We start from the raw sequence: 14,641 nt of genomic DNA on the forward strand, positions 1-14,641 counted from the left end.
ACCATTTTAATAAGGAAACAACAGAAATAGAAGATTGTTCTCTGGCTGGAGCCCAGACGCCGTATAATACATTACATGTACAAAGTGGCCTGCAGCTAGCTTCTGGGCCTCTCCCTGGGACGCTCTGACCCCCTGTTCTAGGCCAAATTCCTGGACCCTTGGACCTCCGCTGCTCTCCAGAATATGCCTGCCCACTCCCCTTATCCCAAAACGCAGTGGCCAGGAGGGAAGCCTGACAGGGGGCTGGGGTTGGAGGAGGGGCTAGTGGGAAAGAGGATGTTTTTAACAGCCAGACTGACATCAGGGGAAGGTCTCCCTCTCTTCAGGGTGCAGGGCTGCCAGGGGAGCAGTGGGGTGTCCTGCTTTGGTGTGGAGCATGAGTGGTGTGGCCTTAGGGAAGCCCAACCTGAGCTTGGGGTAGAGTCCCTAAACCCCTTAGGATCTCTTAGAATTATTGCCTCCCCCAGCAAGGGACGGAAGGCAGAACTGACCATTCCCAGGGCCTTAGAGAAAGACTAGAGATCCCCCCCCCCAGAGGGGGCTGATGTCAGCATGTCAGGACTACCCAGAGGTCACTGTTGAGAGCAGTTTTGGCCACTGGTGATGGCCCTGTGAGGAGCACCCTGGCACAGTTTCCGCCACTGTCAAGTTAACCCTGCTGCAGGGTGCTACATGCCAGGGCTGGATGGTGGTCACGTGGAGAGAGGTGCTCCCGCTCTGCCTGTGAATTCCAGGCTGGAGGTCCAGGGCACGAAAGAGAGTCAGGAGAATGCTGGTTCTTGATGCCTGTGCCCCAGCTGTGTTCTGCCTAGAGGCAGATGCCCCTGACTTCGACCCAAAGAAGGGCCCTAAGTGGGCAGCGGTACCAAGAAAATAGGCCCTGGCAGGCATTGCAGGCGGGAAGAGCACAGCTTCTTGAGGGATTGGTGGCATCTCTTCCCAGGTGGTATGTACAGGAGGTGGAGGGGCAGCAGGAAGCTGGGAGCTCTGCTGCTGGGCTGTGATGCAGGGCTGAGCCGGCTTCCCCAGGCTGCCCCACCTAGATGGAGACTTCATATTCTCTCGTCTCCTGCAAAGGAAAGAGACTGCTGGGAGTTGGAAACTTGTAAAAGGTTGGCCAGTCCATAATCCACCTTCCCAAGGGAAAGGGAAAGGGAAAGAGAGAGAGGGCTTGGCAGGACCCTCAGGGGTACCTGCCCAAGGGAGCATAGGATTGGGTCCTGATTAGGGTGTCAAGCCTGGCATGGGTCCTTACTCCAGTCTCGTAAGTCGGATTGTCAAATGCTGACTCCACGGTGATGCGGTCATAAGGGCGCGGTCGTGTTCGGGGCAGCTGCAGGGGGCTTTTCCCCTGGAGCCTGTGTGGCAGAGAAGCCTGTGAGTCAGGAGTGCTGGGCAGGAGTGAGTCAGGGGTGCAGGGCAGGAAGGGAAGCCAGACTCACCTGGAGAAGTAGAGGTACACACCTCCCACCAAGAGCGCCATTGCCACCAGCGGCAAGAAGATGGCAGCTGCAATGTGAGCAGCCTCCAGGGTGCTGGAGGCAGCAGGCGCCTTGGCAACTGAAAGCACAGAGGATGGGATTGGGGCAGAGGCCTGGGTCCCACATCCCCTCACCTCTGCCCAGGGGCATCCAGCCACCAGCTCCCTCTAGCTGGCTGGGGGCAGGGAAGGAGCTTTTTGCCCTGCTAGTCCCAGGCCTCTCTCCTTCTCTGCCCTCCCTCCTCAGAGAACCCATGGCCTGGAAGCTGTGAGAACTAGGGGCAGGGAGATTATTTCCCTGGCCCTCAAGGTTGGGGGCTCACCATCCAGGCTGCGGCCGCTGTAGAAGCCATCCAGAGAGGCTGGAACAAGAGGGGAGGGCCAAGGGCAGTGGATGAGCCCAAAGAACCAAACCACTAAGGTGGGGAGTGGGCTGATCATGGGAAGGATTTGTCCAAGGAGAGCCCATCCCAGAATTTGTCTTGGTGTCACCAGGTCAGAAGGATCTGGCAGAGACTGGGGAGACCAAGAATAACATGAAGGGGGCATGGGCAGGGGGTTCTGGTTCTCAGCACTTGACATCTTTGCCAGAGCAGCCCTACGGGCCAGGCAGAGGTTCTCGGGGTGGCAGGGCACTCACCAGCCCTACAGATGGGTGGGGGGTCACTCCAATGTGAGGGGTGTCCGGGCACACACTTAATGCTGGCCTGGCCCTTCAGCACATAGCCAGGGGCACATGAGAAGTGGACAGTAGCCCCCGCTGGGTGCAGCTGCTTCTCAGGACTGCGGGCACCATTCTCGGGGGCGCTGAGGCCACGGCACGGCTTGAGATGTTCCACTGCAAAGCAGGCAGAGCCCAGTGAGGGTGCCAGGCCCCTAGCCTCCAGAGGCAGCATCGTCCCCTCCTCCTCATTTGAGACTTACGGAGACATTTGGGGGCCCGGTCGCTCCACTTGGGGCTGCTGGCTTGGCGGTCATGGCAGGTGAGGATGGCACTACCCGTCAGCACAAAACCCTGGTCACAGATGTACTGCACGGTGGCCCCCACGGGAAACTTGGGGCTAGATATGAGGCGTCGGCTGTGCTCCACATCCCCAGGGTCATGGCAGGAAGTCACTATGGGTGCGGGGTGATGGGGGGAAGTAGCCCAGGTAGAACTCAGCAAAAGCCAGTCCACGCTGGCTTTGTTCCAAGTCAGCCAACATCTTCATGGCCTATGGCTCCACCCCTATTTATTTGCCCTACCATTTTGCTGGTGTATCTCCTCATTTGCCCCTTCGCATCCATCAGAGTCAACAAATACTGATTGGCCATATACCAGGAACAAAATACTTGGAGTACTTAGCGGATGACCCTATGAGAAAGTATTATCCCATTTCACAGATTAGGAAATTGAGGCTATGAATACCAGCTAATAATGGCTGGAGTCTGGGTCAGAATCCAGGAGAGAAGCTTGTAGGTTGTGCTGGGGAGAATATGGGGAACAGGTACACTCACCCCTCTGGCAGGAGGGCAGGTCCTCACTCCAGGTTAGGTCCCACTGGCACATGAGGACACTGGATCCCACCACCTGGTAGCCAGGATAGCACTGGTAAGTGACGACAGTGCCGTGTACCAGCTCAGGCTGCGACGGGCTCTTCCAGCCATTGGGGATCTCAGGCAGCTCCGGACACGTGTCATTACGGGGCACCTCTGGGGGCAGCAAGATGCAGGCTGTCAGCAACACCAAAGGGACTGTGCTAGCCTCCCTGACCCTGAGGGCACTCTGGCTCCTGGCAGTTTGTCCTGGGCCTAGCCTGGCCTAGGCAGGCTCAGCGATTCATGCCTTCCTGCTCAAGCGCCCCTCCTTGCCTGTCCCCGGCATTATTCTGTCTCCTAGATTCCAGTGTTGTCACCTAAGCTTTGGCCTTACTTCCAGAAGCATGTTGGCCAATTCCTCAGGGATTGGGTAGGGTGGGGAAAATCGTCATTTCTATCAAAGATTGTTAGAAAGGTAGAAACGAACACCTTTCCTCAGTTCCCTGTTTCTGTTATGAAGTTCTTCCTGTTGTCTACCCCAATCCCTCTTGCTGCAACGGAGAATTGCTTCCTCTCACCGGGCCCTCAGGGAAGATGGAGAACAAGATTAGCTTCCTGAAGGTGATAGCTGGAGATGCCCAGCTTTCCCTCATCAGATAAGAGCGCTCAGGCTCCTCATTGCCCTGGACTCTCTGACTTGCCATGGTTTGGGGTCTGCATCCTGGCATCCCTTTTCCCCCAGGCAGCAGGGTGGGGCAGGGGCAAGCTCACCAAAGAAGTGGATGACAAAGCCCTGCTGGTAGCCCAGCACTGAGGCCCCGGGGTCCGACTGGAACTGCATGGTGACGTCGGCCGTGGAGGTAAAGAGCTTGAAGCGGCCATGGGGCCCAGAGTACTGGCCCAGGACCCGGGCTGTCAGGTCATCCCCATCGTAGAAGGTAAGCACGTCACCAGGGCCTATGCGCAGCCTGTGGAGGAGGACGGTCAGGGAGGGTGGGCCCGGGGACCCCAGGACGGGCTGGGTGAGAGATGTCCCCAGAGCTCGGGAGGTAGTTTGGCCGAGCCCAGTGGGCACTCACACTCGGACGTCCAGCATGATGCGCTTGTCTTCCTCCACGTGCACGCCCCAGATGCAGTCCTGCCCACGGCCGTAGGGCTCTGGCCAGTTGGGGGAGAGCACGACGCCGGCCGAGTCTGTGATCTCCCCACTGCACACAGCTGGAAGGCAGAGGAGGCGCATCCCCTCCGCGTTCCCCCCAGTGCCACATCCTGGAGCTGCCACCGGCCCACAGGAGTGCCTACCCACTGCTCGGAGCCCCCCACCTCCTCCTCAGGGGGAAGCTTGAATCACACGTGTCAGAGGGCCCCTGTGGTCCCAGGCCCTGTGGCTGGCCCCCTGGCGCCCACCCTGCTCCCTGCTCTGGCAGGCCCATCTACTGGTGCCTACTGACCTCGGCAGGCGGGTTCTGTCTCATTCCATTGGGGGTCATGAGGGTCAACGCACTCAATGATGATGGAGCCCTGCTCCAGGGTGTAGCCAGGGTCGCAGCTGAACTCCACGGTGGTACCCACAGGGTAGGAGGGTGCGCTGCTGCTGAAGTTGCCGTATTTGACAAAGGGCTCGTAGCAATGGCCTTGCTGGAAGGCTGCAAACCACAGGGCCCAGCCCAGCTCAGCCTCGACTGGAGCAAACACAGGGGGGCAGTTGTCCGCCTACTCCCCTCCCCAAGGCCTTTCTCCTCCTGACTGCAGATGTATGTCTGAGGTTTGGAGCAGAGGGCAGGGACAGCCCAGAGCATCCATCCCAATTGTGCTCAGGAGGCCATCTTGATTACCACTGTATTCCCAGTGCCTAGTTTGTGCTTAGTACACAGAGGGTGCTCAATAAATGTTTTTGAATAATGAACACATGCAGGCAGGAGTGGTGCTAGAATGTCTCTTGTAGCAATTCTCCTTCCCTAAGGGTTGGGGCCATTTTTGTTCTTCAAACTCTAGAGAATTCATTCTCTTGGACCAGAGGTCCTGGGTCCAGGCAAGGGTCTCCTGAAAAGATGGAGTAGAATCCTGGACTTCAGGAGAGGGGTAGGGAGAGGGGACCTGGGTGGCAGGTGAGCAAGGGCTGAGTTGGAAGGTGCGATGATGGAATGGAGGCAGAGGGGGAGCGTGTGAGAAGAGACCCCAGGCTCAAGACCCCCACCCCCAGTTAGGTCCCAGCAGGCTCACCCTCATAGCGCAGGGCCATGCCTGCAGCCGCACCACTGCTGTCAGTACTGAGCTCCACAAAGAAGTGTCGGCCGGAGCTGAGCAGGCCCTCAATGGGCAGGTACTCCACCTCGTAGGAATCATACACGGGCGGGGCCTCCACATTGTCCCCATTGCGGATGATGAGCCTGGGCCAGGAGAGCGGCAGCTGCGTGGCTGGTCGCTGAGTTGAGTTGGGTGAGGCCCCAGGCTTGGGTACCATCCCTCCAGCAGGGTATTACCAGGCCAGGCACTGCTATCCCACCAGGATACCCCCTCACCTGTCGTCATCCTCTGCCAGGGAAACCTTCTCAAAGTGCAGGTGCAGCCGTTGGCCCTCAGGGGCCTCAAGCAGCCAGTGGCAGGTGAGGTTGATGCTGTAGTTGCCCGGGAAGCCGGGAGAGACGATACGGCCCGTGGTGGCATTGCGGATCACTCCACCGCAGGAAGCTGGGAGACAGGGGTGGGACGGTGGGCTGGGCTGGCCTGTGGGATCCTAGACAGCCTAACAAGCCTCTCTGCCCATCCCAGCTCTGTACCTTCTGCACGGGGCAGCAGGGAGCTTGCTTTCATGGCCCTGAAGGTCAATCCTTTGCCCCTGTGACCCTGCAGCTCCAGGCAGCCGACCTCCTAACCTTTCACACCTGTTATTCTTCATGTGCAACTCCCTCGACTAAGGTAGATCTTCCATTGCCTAGCCATGTGGCCCTGGGTAAGTCACTTACCCTCTCTGCTGACTCCTCTGGGAGGCCGTCCCTGATTTCCCCTGCCCAGGTGAACTTTATTAATACCTCTTACCAGGGTATGTCTGCTGCAGGGTATATCCAACCTTCTTGGGTATATCTGCTGTCTCTACTTCATGCCACTTTCTTAAACCAGTTATTATTGGATATGTCCCTTACCTAGGCCCCCCTGGGCAGGGGCCAAGTCTTTTCAGGCCAGGCACAGAGTTGGTATTCAATGTTTGTTGAATAAAATGAGTGAATGGATATTAAGAAGGAGAGTAGGGGGCTTCCCTGGTGGCGCAGTGGTTGAGAGTCCACCTGCCGATGCAGGGGACATGGGTTTGTGCCCCGGTCCGGGAAGATCCCACGTGCCGCGGAGCGTCTAGGCCCGTGACCCATGGCCACTGAGCCTGCGCGTCCGGAGCCTGTGCTCCGCAATGGGAGAGGCCACAACAGTGAGAGGCCCGCGTACCGCAAAAAAAAAAAAAAAAAAAGAGTAGGACTAGATCAGGGATGACAAACACCTGGTATGCATGCCATCCACCTCCAAATCGTGTGCCCTTAGCAGGCATTGCTAGCCAGGTGATGGTCTTGAACGCTGTCTGAAACAGCATCACTACCACTGTCATTTCTGGGCTGACCCCTTAGGGCCTTTCCAGCACTGGTCCCTCTGGCCTGAGACTGTCCTCTCTTCCTAAGCAGAGGCTTAGCAGCTCTCCCATCCCCATCATTGAAGACTGCTGAGTTACTTGGCCACAGGCTCCTGGCAGTTAAATGGGGCCAGAGAAGGGGTCTCAGGCAACAGGAGTGTGGCTGGTTTCAGGCAGTGCTTTCCTCTCCTGGACATGCAGCTCTGGACCCTGCCAGCTGTCAGAGACCAGGCTGCCATGGCCAAGACCAAGTGCCTTTGCCTCCAAGTGTTCAAGACGGCAGAATATTTTAACCTAATAAAGCTCCCGGGGAAGGAGTTGTGGTGAGTTTCTTCTCTGCTTCTTTGCAGAGGGGGCAGACCCACCTTTCTGCTTGGGCTCAGAATGGACCTGCCCTTCAAGTCGGATCACGCCCCATCCCTCACTTAAATTCCTCAGTGGCTCCCTATTACCCTCAGGATAAAGTGCAGGCTCAAGAGGGTGTGCAAGCCCTTTATAAACCACTCTCTCTTGACTCAGCTTCAGCCCTTCCCCGTACACCCTCTTCTTCAGGTGCACCTCACCATGTCCTCACGACAGTGTGCTGCTTCATGCCTCCGCATCTTTGCAGATGCTGTTCCAGGAATCCACTCCACTTCCCTGAGTCCTAACATGCTTGTCATCCTTCCCTGCCTTCTCCTTGGGAAGCTTTCCTTGTCTCCTTCCTCATTTTGGAGACACTCTCTCTCCCTCCCTTGGATCTCCCCACTGTGCCCTGAGTTCCCCCCATCACAGCTCCATCTGCACTGATCTTCCTGAGCTGCTTTCCAGTCTTCCCACCAGACAGAGAGCTCCTTGAGGGCAGAGCCCGTGTCTGGCTTATTCACCTCTGCTTATGCCTGGCACCTAGAAAGAGTTTATAGAATGAAATAAGTATCAAAAACCCAAGCTGCCTTTCACGCTGCAAACTAAACATTCCATCTCCCTTCTGCCAACAAGCCCCACTCCACTGGCAGCAATCTCAGACTCCCTGATCACCCAGGGCCAGAACCTGGGAGTCTCCTCCTTCCCCCCCATTCCCTCATCAGTGACTCTGGAAACACTTCCCTCCTCCTCATTCCCAAAGTCATTGTCTAAGTTCAAACCCTCTTGCCTGGCTGGCTGCCTAGCCTCCAGACACCACCCGGCTGTCTCTCCTGAGGAATAGTTCTGAGCCCCTCCCTCCCCATCTCACAAAACTTCAACAGCTCCCCACCCAGTGTCTTGGCCCGACATTCAAGGCCCTCCCACTGCCCCCTCCACATGTCTCAGGCCTCAGCCAAACCTGGCTGTTTTGTGTGTCCCTAAATGCTCCCTCACCTTCTCACCTCTGTGTCGCTGCCCACATTGTTCCCTCCACTGAAATGTCCAGGGACTTCCCTGGTGGCGCAGTGGTTAAGAATCCGCATGCCAATGCAGGGGTCACGGGTTCAAGCCCTGGTCTGGGAAGATCCCACATGCCGCGGAGCAACTAAGCCCGTGCGCCACAACTACTGAGCCCACGTGCCACAACTGCCGAAGCCCACATGCCTAGAGCCCGTGCTCTGCAGCAAGAAGCCACAGCAATGAGAGGCCCGCGCACCGCAACAAAGAGTAGCCCCCGCTTGCCGCAACTAGAGAAAGCCCGCATGCATCAACGAAGACCCAACGCAGCCAAAAATAAATAAATACATAAAATTTAAAAATCAGTTACTCTAATTTACCACATCAACAGATCAAAGGAAAAATCATATGATCATCTAAATAACAGCTGTATGAATAGTTAATACAACTCCACACTCATTAAAAAAGAAAAAAAAGAAATGTCAAACCTTCAACGCTTACTTCCCCGCGGAAGCCTCCTCGGTGCCCAGCTGAGAATGACCGCTTCCCCCATCCCCGGTCACTGTGTCACTTCACTGGTACTTTTTTGGTTTTTCTGTTTTGACTGCGCAGCTTGCTGGATCTTAGTTCCCTGACACCAGGGATCGAACGTGGGCCCACAGCAGTGAAAGCACTGAGTCCTAACCACTGGACCGCCAGGGTATTCCCTCTTCGTTAGTACTTTTAACTTCCTGCTCTGGAAGTTGGTGACCCATGTACTTTCTTTCACTCCCATTTCCTGGAACTGTGGGCTCCTTGAAGGCACAGTCCCTGTTTAATTCTGCTCTGTATACCTGTGGTGCCTCCATACCATAAGTGCTCAATAAGTGCAGGTTGGGTGAATGCTACTGACGTGTGTGGCCATTTTCTGGCTTCCTTATGGAGAGCAAATGAAGGCGCCAGACAGCAACAGAGAGCAGGAATGAGCCCCCCACCTCACTCCCCTGTTCAGCACTGAGTCCCCTGGGGCTACTCACCAATGCAGACAGGCTCCTGAGAATCCCATAAGGGCTGGGTGGCGTTGAGACAGGTAAGGAGCCTGGCACCCTTCAGCTGGTAGCCAGTGGCACAGTGGAAGCGGGCACTACCTCCTGGGTGGAGGCTGGTGACAGTCACAGCTCCATAAGCTGGACGTCGGGGAAAGTGGCAGCTCAGGAGATAGGCTGCAGAGAGAGAATGGGTGATGTGGGTGTGTGTGTGTGTTGAGTGGGCTGAGTCATAGCCAGGGCAAAAGGGGCCTGCCCCAGCCTGCCTTGAGGTGTCAGAGGAAGCATCAGGAATTCCAGAAGAGACTCTGATCCCCTCCCCAGAAGGTGCCAGGGATTATTTCCAGCAGCCTGGGCTGGTTACTGGAGCAAGCACAGAGGTGGAAGTTGGAGCCTTGGGTTCTGGTCCAAGCTTTCTGACACTGTAGACAAGTTACTTCGCCTTTCTGTGTCCTAGTTTCCTCATTTGTTAAATGAGGTTCAAAATGCCAGCCCACTTACGAGGATATTGTGAGAATAAATGAGGTAGTATTTTGTTCAGCTTGGTATCCCTGGAACCAAGAAATGTTTATTGAATGACTTGTAGATGTGAAAGAACTTGAAATAGAGAAAAGCCTATACTGATGTAAAGTACTGATATTATGTTTCCTATAGGGGACAAATATGAATTACAGCAGGAAACACTTAAGTCAGAGACAGTAAAAGCTTTCCCAGTATTCACGGAGAAATGCTAAAAGGCTTGATGGCAAGGCCTGTGGACTTTTTAAAAACAGGATGGGTCGAGGGTGGCAAGGCAGGCCACGCCTTCAAGGAAGTTGTGGGAGGGACAAGTTGCCCTGGGAAACTTGGTAACTTTTAGAACTGTCATACCAAGTATGACCGAATGGTGGCAGCAAATCCTATAAAAAAAACCCGGCCAATCCCAATCCAGAGCCAAGCTGGGTGGGGCCTTAGCTAAAAATAGGGGTCAGGGCTTGGGTCTGAGAGGTGGTCAAGGAGAGGGGCTGAGTGAAGAGTCTGAGCTACAGTCTGCAAACCCTCGGAGGTGGTGGGAGAGATGAGGACCGTCTAGGCTGATGACCACTCCTGGGTCTTGGAGTGGAGGAGGCCCACCCTTACTGATGGTACTAGGTGGATAGGAAGAAAGGTCCAGGCAGGGACTCTACAAGCCTCTGTGTGCCTTTGTATGAGTATAAGAAAGGGCTGCCTCTGGGCGGACGAGGGTCCACACACAAGTTTTGTGATTTTCACCTGTCCTGGTCTTAGTTACTAGGTCTGTGAAAGGGGGAGATGATTCCTACTCATCCCTCTCTCACAGAGTTCTTAAAAGAATGGCCAATGAGTGATTGCTTGTGATTGGTAGTCAGTATGGGGCAGTGCTTAGGAGGTGGGCTCTGAGGTCAGACTGCCTGGGTTTGAATACAGGCTCCCCTACTTGCTGTGCCACTTTGGGCAAGTTACGTAATTTCTCTGTGCCTCAGTTTCCTTGTTTACCCACCCATTTGGAGTCTGCGTCCAATGTTGTTGCATGAGAGGTTAAGTGAGAGGATATATGTGCAGTGTCTGGCACGGAACAAATACTGCACACACCAGCTTCCTGTTATTGCTTGTAATTTTGATTCATAAAAGCACCTCACATCTGCATGCACCTTCCAGCTTCTAAAGTGCCTTCACACTCTTCTTACTTGATGTCTACCACATGCTTAGGAGGAAGTTAGGGGTTATTAACTCACCTTCAGGTGAGGAAAACTAAGGTTCGGAGAGACTGAGGGACTTGCCCTGACCACACAGCCACTAAGTGGTAGAGTGGGTGCTTGAAACTCCTGGCTTTAGAGCCCACTGCTTTATATCTCCTCTTTCCCACCTGCTTTCCCACATGAAGTAGAAACCTGGGCTCAGGAGTCAGAGAAACCTGAGAGTAATAACGAAGGCTGTCCTGGGTGGTTGTTCAGGGCGGCCACTCACAATGATCTGGGGAGAAACCCCAGGCTGGGATGGGATGGGACACTCTACCCAGAATGGAGGGGGGAGTGACACTGAGGGCAGTCTAGGTCATGAGCCAGATGTCATGCTCAGCACTTGTACTTCCATCTTCCCCATGAGTTCTTATCACAGTTCTGGGAAGGGAGGTCCCCCATTTCACAGATTAGGAAATTGGGCTGGGATGAGGTGAGAGCAGGAGGCTGGGGGCGGACAATGAAGCCCCCAGACTCCATGGTGGGTAAAGTGCCACTTCCCAAGACGAGCTTCCTCCTGTTGCCATGACAACTGTTCCTGGGGAGCCTGCATCACTGAAATCTGTTGAGCTATTTTCTCCCTGGCATCTGTTTCTGGGGCCAAGTCCAGTGCCAGGAATATTCAGGAGGGAGGAGGGGGATGCCTGGCAGGGCCTTCTACTTCCTCACCCTGCCTGAGGTTGTGGGAGGGGAGTTGGAACTTGGTTCTGCAGATGAGGGCCCAACCTTATGATCTCCAACATTATCTTGGATAGCTCTGACAGGGGTGTGGGTACAGGGCCCCTCACCCCCTCTTCTGGCACCCTCTTTCTCCAGCCCAGGGAGACGCGCGTATGAGCACACGCTCCCGTTCCCATCTCTGGGATCAGGGCTAATTACAGCCTATAATTAGGGGAATTACACTCATTAAGGAAAGAGCTGATCATTGACAAAAACTGGGCGAGGAGGGAGGGCTTCTGGGAACTGAGAAAGAGGCAGGACTGGGCCAGCATTCCCAGCCCCTCCTTGGGGTCTGCACCCCTCGCCAGGCCTCCAACTCGCTGCCTTTCAGCCACCTTTGTCTGGCCCAACAGAGAGAAGGTCTGGGGGTTTGTGCAAAGGAATTTGCAGCAAGAGAGAAGGTTACTGTGGTGTGAAATTATGCCCACTGCTAGGGAGGATTGATGAGCCGTTAGGGAGGCTGGTCGGGCTGCCTAGACGCTCACCCTTGCCTCAGCTGGCCCCTTGCCTCTGACAAGCCCCTGGCCAGCCCCTGATGGCCACCAGGCTCCCTGTTGCCACACCAGATTGCTCCCCCAGTTTAGGTGGAGAGGCCAGGAAGGGGTGAGTACTCCTTAGCGGAGAGGTCCAAGCATCCCCATCCCCAGAGGAGTGACTGTGGCTCCCGGCAGGACCACGGAAGTGGTCCCTGTCAATGCAAGCCAATTGTTCATGTCAATTATTTCCCCATTAGCACTCCCCAGTCTGAACTGGTTACCTTGTCACAGCTGTGCAAGGGATCAAGAAGACTTTGGGGAAGAAGGGGCCAGGAGGGATACTGATGGGAGAGGACTAGGGTCCCAAACCCCTTTTCCTCCCTTTCCCATCCTACTAGCTCTTTAACATAGTTCCGGTTTCTTCCTGGATGTGTGCTAAGCCCTTGACATGCACCATTTTGTTTCATCCCTACCAAGACTTTGTGGAGTAGGTGTTTTGGACTCGTTTTACAACAGAGGAAAAGGAGGGTTAGAGAGGTCAAATGACTTGTCCAAGGTCAATAGCCAGTGGGAAGGAGATTCAGACACAGATCTGCCCATATCCTGAGTCTGTGATTTTCCTATTACGTCATGCCACTCTCCTATTTCCAGCGGTGTTCTGAGCTGACTGGGACATGGCCAGGTCCAGGGTGGGTGAGGCAGTTCAGGAAGGCCAGGTTGGTAGCTAAGGACCTTTAGATGGTCACTATCAAGCCCCTTTGACCTCGACCCCCTTGCATTTGGGGAGAGGCCTTCTGTTGTTACTGCCTGTTAGGTGTCTGCCTCCTGAGGAGATTCTGAACTCCTTGAGGGCAAGGACTTGGCTGGATCTTAATAGTGCCAGTCTCTTGCACAGGCCTCGCAAGGAGCAGATGCCTAGGAAAAGTTTACTGAATGAATGAATGAATGAGTGGCAATGGACACACCTGGGGCTGCCTGATTCAGTCCCCCTTTGAGACCAGTTCTCTGCAGGGTGGTAGGTGGAGGAGGGAAGGTCCTGGAGGTATCAGATGGGCAACACTCACCTCCAGTTGTACAGAGCTTCCCTGGGCAACTGAGTTGTATGTTACTAGTCTCTCCATGTTTTCCCCAGGCTGTAACAGCACCAGGGATCCCCAGGAGGGCAGCCAGTCTGGGCTGGTATTTTCCTCAGCTACCCAGGCCTACCTTGGTAGTAGAAATGGAAGGTGCCAGGCCCAGCGGGTGGTGGGAGGCTCTGGAACCTCAGGGCCGCTTGGTGGGTGGGGCTGCGGATGACGTGGCCCCTCATCAGGAAAGACTGGTTGGCCAGGGGCAAGGGGTCAGGCCCCCCGAGGCCCTCCACAGTTACTGTCTCCCCTTCTCGGAGGCTGATGTTCTGGACCTGTCCATAGAATAAACAGAGCAAAGCAGAAGAGTCAGGCTTCCTTTTGCTGATTGAGCCCTGCTGCCCTCAGGCTCCTGCAGGCCAGGGGCATGGCCAATCCTCAGTGCCCCTTAGGCACTGGAGCCCCCGGCCCTGAGCTAGGCACTTCAGTGCAGGAAGAGCTCATTTTACCTTGCTAGTAACCCTGTGAAATGGGACCTGAAGTTCAGAGATATCAAGTAAATTATCCAGGGTCACGTAGAGATTAGCACAAGTGGGATTTGTAAACATGTCTGTTTCCAAAGCTTTCCAGCTACACCAAATGGTTCCTGTCCCTTCATAGCTCTAGGCTCAGCTTTCTCATCGGTAAGGTGGGGGTGCAGTTGGTGTGTTGAACTAGATGGTGTCCGCCGAGGGCCTGGCCAGCAAGGTGGGCTCTGAAACATCAGCTTCCCCTGAACAGCCTCTGTTGTCCTCTCACACCCAGCTTGCCTCAAACTGAGCACCCCCTTCTCCCAGCTGGCAGCTCCCCTGGCTCCCCAGCTCAGGGAATGACCTTACCATCCATCTGCAGGCCCAAGTTAGAAACTGGCATCTCTCCTCCTCCCTTATACCCCAGCATCTCTCCTCCTCCCTTATACCCCACATCAAATCCGTCATTCCCTCCTGTCAACTGGCCCCCAACTCTGTTCACTGCTCTTCATGCCCGCTGCTACTTCCCCCGTCCTCACTGTTATTGCTCACCTAGACCCTCGCAGCAGCCTCCTGCCAGCCTCCCTGCCTGCAGGGCTTAAGCCACTTCTCCCTCCACCTCGATATTCTCTGAACTGCAGCCAGTGAATAGCCCTGATATGTTGCTGCTCATGGTGCTTCCTTATTTAAATCATCCGTGGCTCTCCAGTGAGCCCACAAAGACCACAGTATCTAGTCCAGACTCCTTGCTGTGGCCCTCGAGGTCCTGCCCAACTTGGCCTCTGCTGACTGCTCAGCCTGGCCTTATGCCACGCCCCTCCATGTGCCAGCCACCCTTCTGTTCTCTCTTCTCTGGGCCTCTTTTTCCAGTCCTTTCCTCTGGCTGTCACAGGTCCCTCTGCCACCACCCCAACGCCCTTAGACCTTCAATCCCTGGAGCATCCTCTGGGCTCCATGCCTTCATTCAGTCAAACAAGGATTGGACAGCAACAGACTCTGCCCAGAGGGGAAGTGTTAGTGTGGCCTGGTAAAGGAGCACTGGCCTGGGAGCCCAGAGGTCTGGGACCTAATCCTAACCATGTGATCTTGGACAAGTATGCCGACTATTTGAGCTTCATTTTCTCCATCATATAAAATGCCTAGTGTGAATCTT

General features: G+C 55.1%; 1 protein-coding gene across 4 annotated transcripts in view; it reads right to left on the reverse strand.

The window, feature by feature from the left end:
• Positions 1–334: 334 nt before the first annotated feature.
• SEZ6 (seizure related 6 homolog) overlaps positions 335–14,641 on the reverse strand; it is a gene marked incomplete at its 5' end in the record, with an annotated part of 44,594 nt that continues 30,287 nt past the window's right edge. Inside the window, 14 exons of one of the 4 annotated variants that reach the window (XM_081219561.1) lie at positions 335–1,069; positions 1,256–1,358; positions 1,443–1,560; positions 1,804–1,842; positions 2,121–2,318; positions 2,405–2,596; positions 2,978–3,172; positions 3,770–3,966; positions 4,078–4,216; positions 4,450–4,644; positions 5,222–5,388; positions 5,521–5,689; positions 8,972–9,157; positions 13,119–13,314. In XM_081219561.1, coding sequence (XP_081075687.1) covers positions 1,040–1,069; positions 1,256–1,358; positions 1,443–1,560; positions 1,804–1,842; positions 2,121–2,318; positions 2,405–2,596; positions 2,978–3,172; positions 3,770–3,966; positions 4,078–4,216; positions 4,450–4,644; positions 5,222–5,388; positions 5,521–5,689; positions 8,972–9,157; positions 13,119–13,314 — 2,124 coding nt within the window. In that variant the 3' untranslated portion in view covers positions 335–1,039. Of the gene's footprint in view, positions 1,134–1,255; positions 1,359–1,442; positions 1,561–1,803; positions 1,843–2,120; positions 2,319–2,404; positions 2,597–2,977; positions 3,173–3,769; positions 3,967–4,077; positions 4,217–4,449; positions 4,645–5,221; positions 5,389–5,520; positions 5,690–8,971; positions 9,158–13,118; positions 13,315–14,641 lie in introns of all 4 variants that reach the window. The other 3 variants (XM_081219560.1, XM_081219559.1, XM_081219562.1) reach the window with 3 other exon arrangements.

This window comes from Mesoplodon bidens (assembly GCF_964165515.1).
Source record: "Mesoplodon bidens genome assembly, chromosome: 19".
NCBI lineage: Eukaryota > Metazoa > Chordata > Mammalia > Artiodactyla > Ziphiidae > Mesoplodon > Mesoplodon bidens.